At 32.3% G+C, this 12,127-nt stretch overlaps 3 protein-coding genes across 5 annotated transcripts; 2 read left to right on the plus strand and 1 right to left on the minus strand.

Moving 5' to 3' along the window:
- The first annotated feature begins 634 nt into the window (after nucleotides 1-634).
- On the plus strand, nucleotides 635-3,485 carry LOC145804649 (glucan endo-1,3-beta-glucosidase-like). The gene is made up of 3 exons (XM_082899346.1): nucleotides 635-829; nucleotides 2,010-2,398; nucleotides 2,884-3,485. The coding sequence occupies exons 1-3, from the start codon at nucleotides 766-768 to the stop codon at nucleotides 3,463-3,465; spliced, it is 1,035 nt and encodes a 344-aa protein (XP_082755472.1). The 5' UTR covers nucleotides 635-765; the 3' UTR covers nucleotides 3,466-3,485.
- Nucleotides 3,118-12,032, minus strand: LOC145804648 (uncharacterized). Of its 3 annotated transcripts, XM_082899343.1 has the most exons (12): nucleotides 11,454-12,032; nucleotides 9,751-9,807; nucleotides 9,289-9,359; nucleotides 9,117-9,187; nucleotides 8,972-9,017; nucleotides 6,273-6,314; nucleotides 4,626-4,674; nucleotides 4,388-4,506; nucleotides 4,017-4,104; nucleotides 3,868-3,921; nucleotides 3,358-3,439; nucleotides 3,118-3,256 (listed from the first exon to the last, which is right to left on the minus strand). In XM_082899343.1, exons 2-8 carry the CDS (start codon nucleotides 9,792-9,794, stop codon nucleotides 4,473-4,475), a joined length of 357 nt encoding a protein of 118 aa, XP_082755469.1. In that variant the 5' UTR covers nucleotides 9,795-9,807; nucleotides 11,454-12,032; the 3' UTR covers nucleotides 3,118-3,256; nucleotides 3,358-3,439; nucleotides 3,868-3,921; nucleotides 4,017-4,104; nucleotides 4,388-4,472. The 3 variants fall into 3 exon arrangements, with proteins under 3 accessions (XP_082755469.1, XP_082755470.1, XP_082755471.1); XM_082899344.1 differs by lacking the exon at nucleotides 11,454-12,032 and having other exon boundaries at nucleotides 9,751-10,418; XM_082899345.1 differs by lacking the exon at nucleotides 3,118-3,256 and having other exon boundaries at nucleotides 3,358-3,488.
- Nucleotides 4,698-5,736, plus strand: LOC114304831 (heparanase-like protein 2). The gene is made up of 4 exons (XM_082898031.1): nucleotides 4,698-4,745; nucleotides 5,007-5,116; nucleotides 5,223-5,256; nucleotides 5,413-5,736. The coding sequence occupies exons 1-4, from the start codon at nucleotides 4,698-4,700 to the stop codon at nucleotides 5,734-5,736; spliced, it is 516 nt and encodes a 171-aa protein (XP_082754157.1).
- Nucleotides 12,033-12,127: the final 95 nt, after the last annotated feature.

A 12,127-nucleotide genomic window follows, 5' to 3' on the forward strand; every position in this document is an offset into this window, starting at 1 on the left:
AAAACCTATAAAAATTCATTGTGTATTAGTTATTCAATTTAGAAGAAACATGATGTGCCGTGTAAGATGATTGTTGAGTGATTGTCGGCCAACCCAATTGACTTGTCAGTAAGAACTATTCTTCAAGTTCGGTCCATCGAGTTTGATCAGAGAGAGAGAGGGGTCTGGGTCCAAGGCTCAATTAAATGGTTTGGAAAATATTGAAAACCTAAGACTTTTGCACATAGAAAAAATCAAAAAACAATGTTGAACACTTAAATTGGTATCGAAATAGGCCACAGATTGCGGTAAAATCAGAGATGGAACAAAATTCCGTGGTTCATCTAAAAATTTTATTTATTTTTATTCATGGCTAATTAAGCCTATGTGTTGTTTGAATTTTAAATTTGTACAGGTGAATTTATTTAGGATAAAAGTGGTGGAAAGTGAGAAAAAAATTATGTACTTTTTTTGAGCTTATTTAGTGCAAAAAAAAAAATGATGGAAACTACTTAGTAGTAATAATAATAATAAGAAATGGTGTCAAATGATTTTCTCGTAGTGTTTTTCTGTTGGACTTGTTCTAACTGACCTACCATGTTGAAGTTTTACTTTTCAAAGCAGTGTTTTGAAAGGGGCAACAGTTTTGGTCCTCCAGACAGAGTAGTAGTAATTGGCTTCTATATAAAGTAGGGGAGATTGTGTGTTTTCTACATCTTCTTCCATTTAAAAAAAAAAAAAAAGCAATTGAAGTGTGGTTTTAGTTGTTCCTTTCCACTTTTAAAAATGGAACTTTTTCTGGTTTCTGTATTGCTACTTGTATTGTTTTCACCTACCATTTATATGACAGGTCTCTCTCTCTCTCTCTCTCGTACATGTCATACCGAGCATAAGCATAGTAATGCTAACATTTTGCTATATGAACTATGAAGTGCATAATAAAAATGCTAACTTCATGCACACATATATATTGAGGGTGTTTGGGAAGGATTTTTTTTTGTTTTTTTTCACTAAAAGACAAATTGATTACAAAATCAAAAAAAAAAAAAAACAAATCCAAACAAAATTTCACAGCAAACCCCATAATCATTTCAATTTTTCTCTCACAAACATCACATCCAATCACAAAAAAACCAAACTATCTTTCCAAACACAAAAAAAAAATTTCTCCAATAATATCCTACAACTAAAAAAACCTAACCCACTTCCCAAACACCCACATTATCTTCTATAGGAAAATATATTATTCTTTCAAAATTTTCATATGAAAATATTCACTAAAATGATATGTTAGTAACAGTTCTAATGGATTCGGCCAAACGGTAAAGACTGAAGAATAAGATTCAACGTAGAACTTTAAGGGTCACTAAAGGGTTGCTTGACCTCCGATCCAAAAACAAAAAGGGTTACTCAACCGTTAACTTCATAGTCCCGATACCTAGTTATTAATAAGCAACTTAATAGATTTTTTGTTTTTATTTTAAAGAGATAAATCTATAATTCTACCACATTGTTCTATATACAATTTGTGTATAATATTTTTATTTCTTATATATTTTTGTTTAATGATCCATCTTTTAGATTTGTTTGTTTAAGGGCATGTTTGTATGCCTTCTTGATCTTGAATATTTGATATTCAGTCACTCCACATTGGAGCCTTTTCTTCTTCTTCTTTTTCAAATGGGATGCTATCGGCATGGTTATCTTAAATTCAGGCGTCAACATTTTTGTTACATATAAAATTTTTCTAAATGGATTTATTCAATATCATAGACATGTATATATTGAAATAGTATGTAAAAAGTGAATGAGAGAAATTATATAATAAGCTTATGCTATTTTAGTAAAGGAAACATAGAGTCTAAGTCAATAACACCAGGGATGACTTGTTTATATTCATTCATTAAAACTCAAAATGCCTAACATTATATTTCATAATTCCCAAAAAAGTCACTGCCACATCATTTCGTACAATTTGTGTGTGTGTGTGTATATTTAGCGTTTTTCTCACCAAAATGTCACCATTGCAGATGCACAATCCATAGGAGTGTGTAATGGACAACTGGGCGACAACTTACCATCGGATCAAGAAGTTGTACAACTCTACCAATCCAACGACATTGGAAGGATGCGAATGTACGGTCCAAATCCATCGACCCTCGAAGCCCTGAGGGGTTCCAACATTGAATTAGTCCTTGACGTCCCCAACTCCGACCTTCCAGCTCTCGGGTCTGATCCTTCAGCCGCATCACAATGGGTCCAAAACAATGTTGGAAACTATTTCCCAGGCGTCAAGTTCCAGTACATCTCGGTTGGAAACGAAGTGGATCCCAACAAAGCAGACACTGCTCAGTATGTTCAATTTGTCCTCCCCGCCATGCAAAACGTTTACAATGCAATTGCAGCCTTGGGTTTACAGGCAAGCGTTTATTTCTAAACAAAAATGCTAGAGGCATATGAGTGATTTGGTAGAAATTTTGGTAAATCATTTCGGTTCCTAACATAACAACATTGCTTATTTCTACATTAGGTAGTCTCACTCATGTAGGGTTTATTTTAAATAAAGAAGTTCCCTTAGACTGGCGGGTCAATTTATGTCATGTGAGCCCACTCCGGGCCTAATTCGGTGATTCGAATTATTTATTTTTTAGTGTCTGGCAAGTTGATTACTACTGTGAAAGAATTTTAACTTGATTAGATATCAGTAGTCACATAATTGGATTGCATTAGTTTTAGAAAAATAGATGGTATATTTTGAAATCATATGTAGGATTTAGATTTTCAAAATAAATTTGATTCAATTATATGACTATCGATAATTTAATATGAATCATTTATTTACATTATTAATATAATCTGATTATTCACATTTTTTTTTTTTTTTTGTTTGGTTGAATACAACAGGACCAAATCAAGGTCTCAACTGCAACATACTCGGCACTAGTAAGCAACTCATACCCACCATCGCAAGGCTCTTTCGACGGTGTGAAGTCGTTCATGGAACCGATCATTCAATTCCTAGCCACAAACAAGTCTCCACTGCTTGCAAACATATACCCTTATTTTGCATACAATGGTGATCAACAACACATTACTCTTCCATATGCCCTGTTCACTGCCACAGGAGTGGTGGTGCAAGATGATCAGTCTGGTTACCAGAACCTTTTTGATGCCATGTTGGATGCTATGTACTCAGCTGTCGAGAAGGCGGGCGGACCCGGGGTGGAGATCGTGGTGTCGGAGAGTGGCTGGCCATCTGATGGTGGCGGTGCCGGATCTACATTGGACAATGCAGGGACTTATTATAAGAATTTGATTCAGCATGTGAATGGAGGGAGTGGAACTCCCAAGAGGCCTGGGAAGGCTATAGAGACTTACTTGTTTGCTATGTTTGATGAGAACAAAAAGGATGGAGAAGGGACTGAGCAACATTTTGGCCTATTTTCCCCCAACAAGCAGCCTAAGTACCAAATTGCTTTGAATTAGTTGAGACTAGCGTATGCCCGCGCCTGAAGGCACGGTGTAAATAATGTTAGGATAAGGAGAGATTCTCTCTCTAGGACTCATGCATCACAATTGACAAACACATTTCCAGAGACATGGTTTTCATTTTTCTTCATCTTTCTCACCTCTAGGATCCCCAAATTCCTCATACATATATACACACACATTTGCAGAGATCAAAAACCCACACTTTCTCTCACATTTGCAGAGATCAAAAACCCATAATTTGTATCATCATCAAAAACCCACACTTTCTCTCTTTGTGCAAAAATGGCTTCAGTGATATACACACGTTTCTTTTTTTGATCTCTCATTTTTAACACCATGTGAGAGTGTAACTTAACTGGTTTATCGAGATGTAAGTAACCAATTCTTTTAAAATACCTGTTTCCTACCTCCTCGAATTTCCAAGATTCAAGTTCATGGTACCTCACTCCCCTGTTCCACAGAGTGCACAAATAAGACATCTAAAAGCTTAACACTTTCTCAACATCCAGTTAACAGCAAGAATTTTAAGACAAAATTCCACTTACTTCTGAGCAAGGACAGGACCAGATTTCATACATCCGATATGCACCCGTGGCTTTTTCCTGTATCTTGCCAAAGTTTCTCCTAGTGTTGCTGTAAAATTTACAACATCTTACCCAATGCAACAAAATACATAAATAATTTGTAGAGTTACAAACATATATAATTTCATTTTCAAGTAAAACTTGTTGAATCAATCATATCAGTCGTAGATTTGAATTTAGAGGTTCATATGAACATGGGCATCTGAAGTTTCTACCCCGATTGGGAATTTAAAAGTTGTAACACATTGAGTGTCTTGCATCTATGTATTGGATTTTAGACCTTCATGTATGCATTTTATTTTTATATCAAGTACTAAAAACAAATTTCTTACCTATATTTACATGAACATCATCATCAACTTTGACATAAAAATCTGCATCCCATGAAGCAACAGCAGCAGCAAGATATGACTGTCTTCACATAAAAATCTGCATCCCACGAAGCTTGAGTCTGCATAAAAACCCAATTCAAGTAAAATTAATACATTAAAGACTATCAAATCTTATGAATTTAATAGTTTGTTGAACTTAATTAGCAAGAAAAACAGAGTAAGGGTGTTGAATACTCACAGAGGCCGACTATAGGTGGTAAATTCGCAAGCTTTGAATAACTTATTCCCTGCAGTGTGAGATAAAATCGACATGAGATCTTTGAATAACTTATTCTTTGCTATATATTTTTCTGGGATAGTATATGACCCCGATATGTGACATAGAACAAATAATTTTCCTAGCCGTTTAGTTGTGTTTCTGTTTGTAGTTTTTTTGAAAAACGAAGACAATGAAAAATTCTAAAAATGGCCATCATTTTAATATTTATGATTATATATACATATGAATACTCGAAAATAAGTACTTGTTTAGTTGCGTTTTCATTTTCTGTCATCTGTTTTTCAGTTTTGGAAAAATACCCAGAAATGTGACATAAAACTGGATAATTTTCCTACATAGCCATATCAGAATATTTTCCTAAAATTGGTTTTCTGCAGACAGGCATTGATTGGAGGAAATTATGGCCTTCTCAACACTACAACATTTATCCCCAATTCGGATTATTACGGGTTAGTCAATATTGAGATTTTCTAAAACCCTTTACTATTTAATAAAGCTGAAATTATCATTTTGACACATTTATTCTATATTAATGTTTGGTTGGCTCTTCTACAGTGCTCTTCTGTGGCATCGCTTAATGGGAAAGATTGTACTTCAGACCACTTATGACAGTTCCCCTTCCACTTAAGAAAGAAGTAAGCGCAATATTCTAAACCTTTTTTAGCTTAATTTCTCTTTCTTCTCAATAATATATCATTTAGCTATCACTTCATTAATTAAATTCATTTACTCTATTTTATCTCAGTCGGGCATTTCACTGCTTCTAATCAACATGTCAAATTCTACTACCTATGAAGTTTCGGTTGCGGATGACTTGAACTTCTATCCTAACAACTATGATGATAACCAACAACAAATCCACAGGGAAGAGTACCACTTGACTCCAACAGATGGCAATATTCAAAGTGATGTGTTGATGTTAAATGGTGTTCCCTTGGTGCTCATAGAGTCAAAGGATATACCAGTTATGTATCCAGTGCTCGTGCATGCTTCAAACCCTATCAGTGTTGCACCTGATTCTATTGTTTTTGCAACTCTTAAAGATTTCAAAGCACCAGCTTGTTCTTAGGAATTTTTCTTTATGTCACGTTATTAGAGATCTTTGATTTATTTATTTATTTATTGGGTATATATTTACAAATGGTAATAATGGGATTCTCTTATTTTGTTTCATTTCATCACATTAATCAGAAAATAGAAGTTAAAAACACCATGAAATGTCACATTTCTGGGTATTTTGAATAATGCCCCAGGGCTATGTAGTAAATAATCAGAAAATATTCTCACCTAATAATCAGAAAATTTTCATTTTCTGATATGGCTATGTAGCCATATTCTCACCTACATAGCCATATTCTCACCTAAAAACACTTAAATTAGGTGAGAAGTGTTTCATTTTCTGTCATCTGCTATGAAGAATGAATAGTGCCCCTGCTCTCATGAGTCATATCCCCAGTTTAAGGTGAATACATAATGAAATGGATTGAAAATTTTATTACCCTGTATAGACTGACTATGCATTTTTGTGGAAATGATGATAAACAAAAATGAACCCAAGTCAAGGATTTCAAAGCAAACTGAATATGTTCGCAATTAGAATCTCACCTGGAAATTTTTGCTTTCTTCGCAAGCCTTTGAAGGCAAAATCTGAAATTTCAAGCAGAAACTGAATTCATTACCCAACTAATAAAAAACTCAAAACTATATGAATTGATGATGATACATGTTTTCTTCTAACTGGGCTTAGCAGAACTAACAAAATCATGTAAATTAATGATACAGAAAGATGGAAGAAAAAAAAAAAAGTTGTTCACGATTTATAGAGACATGAAACCATAATGAACAATATGACATGGTAATCTATATAACAAAAGAAACAAAATCTGATTCAAACATAAATTCAAATAAAGAGATCATTTGTCCTCTAAATTTCTGAAAGTACACAACTGATACACTAATATGGAACCAATTAAGGCCATAAATAAGTTGCCCACAGCAGAAGTTACTAAATGGGAAGACTTACAACTTATTATGATTATACCACATGTAAACAGATACATATAATTGTTTTACATATTTGATAATACATTCCGATATGTATTAAAACTTCATAAAATGGATGCTTACATCTGTTCATTAACATGCTCAGATTTAGTGCACATCCATATATAATACACACAATCGTATCTAATACACACAAATTAAAGTCAGTACACCTTGTTCATAAATAAAAAAAAAAAGTCAGTACACAAATTAGGACAAACTGTTTTAAACTAAGATCAGAAGGAAAAAATTGTCTTAAAATGGCTTATTCACTCAAATTATCTTAATAAAACATCAAAAAAAATAATAACAAATGCAAGCTTTCTTCCATATTGTCTAAAACAGAATATAAATACAGACGAAGCCCATTACTTCTGTTACTTCAAAGAATCTGAATTTATAAACTCCAAACTGTCAAAACTAAGTGAAAAAACTGACACTATGAAAATCATATTCATAATTCAATCCAAATCTCCATACCAACTATCAGAAATATATGTTTTCTTCTAACTGGGCTTAACAGAACTAACAAAATCATGTAAATTAATGATACAGAAAGATGGAAGAAAAAAAAAAAAAACTGTTCACGATTTATAGACATGAAACCATAATCAACAATATGACATGGTAATCTATATAACAAAAGAAACAAAAATCTGATTCAAACATAAATTCAAATAAAGAGATAATTTGTCCTCTTAATTTCTGAAATATTAATATTAATGGAAGAAGAAGAAGAAAAACTGTTCGCTTCCGATTCCGATTTAATATTAATATTCAAAAAATATAAAATATAAAATATAAAATATAAAATAAAAATCAAAGATGGGTATAGATGATTTACAGTTTCTCTACGATGGAGGACGGAGGTGCCGTAGTGGGTTGAGATCTAATAGGGAGAAGAGATTAAATAATTCAGATTAATTATATATTTATAATAAGATTATGTTTATGTTTATGTTTATGTTTTAAAAAAATAAATAGTTAATATGATTTTGATAATTTTTTTAAAAAGTGGAGTTTGATCATGAGTCTATATTTATTCCATTAGCTTGATTTTTTATGCAAATGATGTACTCAACGAATCCTATAATATAAATCATTCAATTCATGAAAACATGATCCGAAACACTAACACCCATCCCAAATCCACACCTAGAAACCAATATATATCTATATATAACACATTTAATTATCTAACACACACAAATCCTATAATTATCTAGTATTCCTCAATTATCAAACACATCTGCTAGAAAAATATGTGGAACATGGACATGTGTTTTCCAATTCATGGTCCAAACCATATGATTTGACAGAGCTTGTAAACAATTTGAATCCTAATGTTTGAATCCAGAAAATTCATTATTCAGAGACCATCAAGATGTGTTGATGAACCAAAGACATCAATACATCTTTTGTACCAAGTTACCTTTATTCAGGCTTTAGAACAAACAATTAGAGGGCTATAATTTTCAATCTAACAACCCTGTATAAACAACTACTCCATAAAACAATCATTAATTGTTAATTTATAAGAAAGCTATGAATTTCCAACAGATTGGCACCAAATGTACTTGGATGACATTTTATATAGATCAAGCATCAATGAGCAAAAAAACAGAGAGTCCATGTGCCAAAGAAAAGAACCCTATTAAAATGTTCATAACCAGTTTTGAATGTCTAGTAAAAGCGATTCATAAGTTTCTATAAATCAATGACAAATTTGAAATGGAGCATTTTTTTAAAGATTAGGAACAAACTATATGTAGAATGGTAAAAAGGAAAATCAAAGTGAAAAAGGGTTTATGCCAGAGGAAAATCAAACTATATGTAGAATGATGAAATATTTCACAATCAAGATTACTATTACATAAACAAAAATTCCACTGTTTGTTTTTTTAGAAAAAATAAAATAAAACTTGAAGAAACAAATCTAGCAACATCATCTATAGCCAAAACCAAGCTCAGACACACATTATAAATATGAATGAATATTAGTAAAAATTGTTACTTAGTTCTGAATAGGTTCAAACAACAAACAGTAGCAGAAGAATATATTTCAAGTAGAGAAAGGGGTTTCCTACTTCTATATAGCAAACAGTAGCAGAAGAGTGAAGAAAATCAAACTTCAGAAACAGAGATGCTGCAGACAACTACTGAACCATGATGAATTCTCTGTGTATAAGCATTTACTGAATCTAAGAATGAATGTAAAACTTGGGTCTGGCCAATTCACAATCAATTTATATTCACCTCACCTATTATAGCAGTAGGCTTTGATGCTCTAGCAGCCATTATAGCCCCCTGGACATGATTAATGTTTAAATCAAACAGCTAAATATATTTGTGAGTAGAGAACTTCATAAGTTATTGGAGGTGAAAGGCCTCGCCCTCATTACTAACCTGGCCTAGAGGAAGAATAGCATCAAACCTATCCACTCCAAACATGCCCAAATTGGAAAGAGTGAAAGTCCCTACATGCACAAACAACATAACTCAATTACATTTTCTGTTGAAAGAAGTTTACAAATCCAGAACTCCACATTCAAGTTTACAAATACAAAATATTAAAAACCTGAATTGTACTCATGGGGCTGAAGTTGCTTGGCCCGGGCAGATAAAGATCCAACTGATAATAAATTCATACTATTATGAACAAAACAACATCAACAAAAAAACATCCGTTTGTTATAACAAAATGTATTAAGTTAATCTGGACCATTATGTCAGATAGATGCTACAATCAGATTCTCAATGTCACTATGTTAATAACTTTTCCAAAAAAAAAAATCTTTATTTTTAGCTCAAGCAGCAAAATTCTGAGAGACTTAAGCCAAAACCCCCATTCCTGTTTGCTGTCAACTTCGTTTTCTCCTACCACTGATGTAATATAAACATGTGATAACAAAAAAAATCACTCACTTGGTATGCCCAAGGCAAAAACTCTGTATCTCATGAGATTAACATTATTGGATAAAGAAATAAAATGGAATTGACTAAATAATTATTTATTTCAATGGGGAGGAAAATGAGTTACACGAATTTTAAAATCCCGATCAGCACTAACAATGAATCGTCCATCTGGTAAGTATTCCTGTAAGAAGATACAACTATTTAGAATAATCCATCCCATTTTTTTTCTGTCATTAATGGGAAATCAGCGGAAATGACCACTGATTCACCAAAAACAAAAAAAAAAAACAAAAAAAACAAAAAAAAAACAAACTTTGAATGGTAGAAATGTCTATGATAATATACTGAAACAAATTACCCGTAATTGCTAAACAATTCATCACGTTGTAAATAATGTACACCCGTGCCTGAAGGCACGGTGTAAATAATGTTGGGATTAGAATATAATTGTAATCCCAACTCTTGTCTTAAAAATAAATTATCAATTATAGAGATGGAATTATGCCTTCAATCTGAAAATTCCTGTTTCTATACCAAGAAAATGGCATAGGCAAACAACCATTGTTGAGCTTTGGTGACCCACCATGAAACAAACTCAAAAACATCTATCTAAGTTCACAGAAGCTGTGAGAGTTTCCAATCAAATGAAGCGATTTGAAATCAAAGTTTATAAGAACATAGGCGAGTTTTCAAATGAAATTCAATTAAGGCCCAAATAGTTTTATTTTAGTTTAATTACGTGTTTATGCGATCTTTAAGTTGTTGTTCTGTTCTTTCATTTACCGTCAACAAAAAAACAAAAAGTTTTGCAAACAGGTAAAGAACAAAGTTTTCCAACAATCAAAGCACATCCAAACTAAATGTTTGAACTTTCAAGGAAGGAGAAAAAAAGAAGCTTGAAAACAAAAACCTATTTGGTAAATTTTTAGCAAATTTTTATTTGCATGTGCATCATTTCTTGTGGAGTACACATCGATAAATCAAACAAATATTTTACTCAGATAAATTGACAGCAGAGTTGATCAGTCTTGTTAGGCTTACATATCATGAAATGATGAATGTGAAGTATATGCCTAACAAAGAACCAAATTTCAATTTCAGCTACTCAGCTCTTCCTATCAGTGCTTTCAATTGAGGCATGGAAAATAAATGCTTTTCATTGATATGTTCCACAAACGGGAAAAAATAATTTCACTGATGGCCATGTAAAACTTACCATAATCTCCTAACGTTCTCCATTCTTAATATGATGCAAATAAGAGCATCTCCAATTGTATGCACAACCTCACACCAAAGCCAAAATTTGGGATTTGAGCATAGAAGAAAAACCGCTCCAATGGTGTGCCAAAATTTGGCATTGTAATATATTTGGGCACCAAGTGTAACAAAATGCCAAATTTTATCACATTTGATCAGTTGACATTTTGCCTAAAATTTACATAGTTGTTGTTTTTCCAATTTCAGAATTTACATTTAGACACGGATAAACACGTCGTACGGTGTAGATTGAATCATATGGTGGTTTAAAAAAAAAAAAATACATTTGTACCATGTTGCAATAACCATTGGAGATGCCACACTTGTGTGTAGATATCATATACCTGCGTGTGTGTCACTTCATCAAGAAGCTAGAAAATAGGCTAAATTCGTGTTCAAAGCCAATAAAAATCTCAACAAATCACAAAAGAGAAAAAATTTACAATATGAGAAGTCAACATGAGAAGAAGCAGCAGCACAAAAAGAAATTGACAATATCAAAAAAAAGTAAATTTATGTTTCTATACTGAACACAAAACTAATTAGGTAAATAGAAATCAAGTCGATTACTCGGTTCCATGTGCAGTATTGCTGATGTGTCCAAAAGATTGAGGTCTTCAGTTATGCAACCACCCTCCAATCCAAATTACCTGCTTCAAATAATTAAAAAGAGTTTCAAATTTAATGTTATCCCGTTACCTTTCTAATACAGATTTCACTTAGGTATGCTACACCTGGTTGGCGTTAAACAAAAGAAAAATTTATAATAACAAAAGAAAGGTTTATAATAACAAAAGAAAGGTAACGGGATAACATTTCTTTTTGAAAAAAATCAATTAACAGAATTTCAAAATCAATTAACTAAAAAAGATTCAAATCCTAACAATTAACAGAATAAAAATTTAAAGCCATGGTTGTTTAACTTGACCATACAAATCCTAACTATTAACACATTCATTCATCAAATTGTAGGTATGATTTTTTTTTTTTCATCATTAACACATGACCAACAAAATAAAAATAAAAAGTATTTTTATTGTGTTCAATCATATACCTACAAATCATACCTATAGCAAGCTGATGGATGATAATTTCCTACAAACCAAAATAGTTTATGGATGAAATCACAACCACTCCAACCACAGAGGATATCAATCATCTATATAATATGGAAGAAAGCTTTTTGAAAATGTCCCAAATATATAAGAGATACATTTGGTTTTAAGGGCCAAGATGAATCCTGA

Source organism: Camellia sinensis, chromosome 12, assembly GCF_055761805.1.
Source record: "Camellia sinensis isolate YWXY chromosome 12, ASM5576180v1, whole genome shotgun sequence".
In the NCBI taxonomy this organism is placed as follows: domain Eukaryota; kingdom Viridiplantae; phylum Streptophyta; class Magnoliopsida; order Ericales; family Theaceae; genus Camellia; species Camellia sinensis.

Excerpts from the sequence above, each read along its gene's own strand:
- LOC145804649 (XM_082899346.1), top strand. The coding sequence starts at position 766 with ATGGAACTTTTTCTGGTTTCTGTATTGCTACTTGTATTGTTTTCACCT. Across the intron at positions 830-2,009 it reads ACCTACCATTTATATGACAG|ATGCACAATCCATAGGAGTG; the intron begins GTCTCTCTCTCT and ends TCACCATTGCAG. Across the intron at positions 2,399-2,883 it reads TTGCAGCCTTGGGTTTACAG|GACCAAATCAAGGTCTCAAC; the intron begins GCAAGCGTTTAT and ends TGAATACAACAG.
- LOC114304831 (XM_082898031.1), top strand. The coding sequence starts at position 4,698 with ATGAGATCTTTGAATAACTTATTCTTTGCTATATATTTTTCTGGGATA. Across the intron at positions 4,746-5,006 it reads CTATATATTTTTCTGGGATA|CCATATCAGAATATTTTCCT; the intron begins GTATATGACCCC and ends TTTCCTACATAG. Across the intron at positions 5,117-5,222 it reads CCCAATTCGGATTATTACGG|TGCTCTTCTGTGGCATCGCT; the intron begins GTTAGTCAATAT and ends GCTCTTCTACAG.
- LOC145804648 (XM_082899343.1), bottom strand. The coding sequence starts at position 9,794 with ATGGACGATTCATTGTTAGTGCTGATCGGGATTTTAAAATTCGT. Across the intron at positions 4,675-6,272 it reads AAGAAAGCAAAAATTTCCAG|GGAATAAGTTATTCAAAGCT; the intron begins GTGAGATTCTAA and ends CTCACACTGCAG. Across the intron at positions 4,507-4,625 it reads ACCACCTATAGTCGGCCTCT|ACTCAAGCTTCGTGGGATGC; the intron begins GTGAGTATTCAA and ends GTTTTTATGCAG.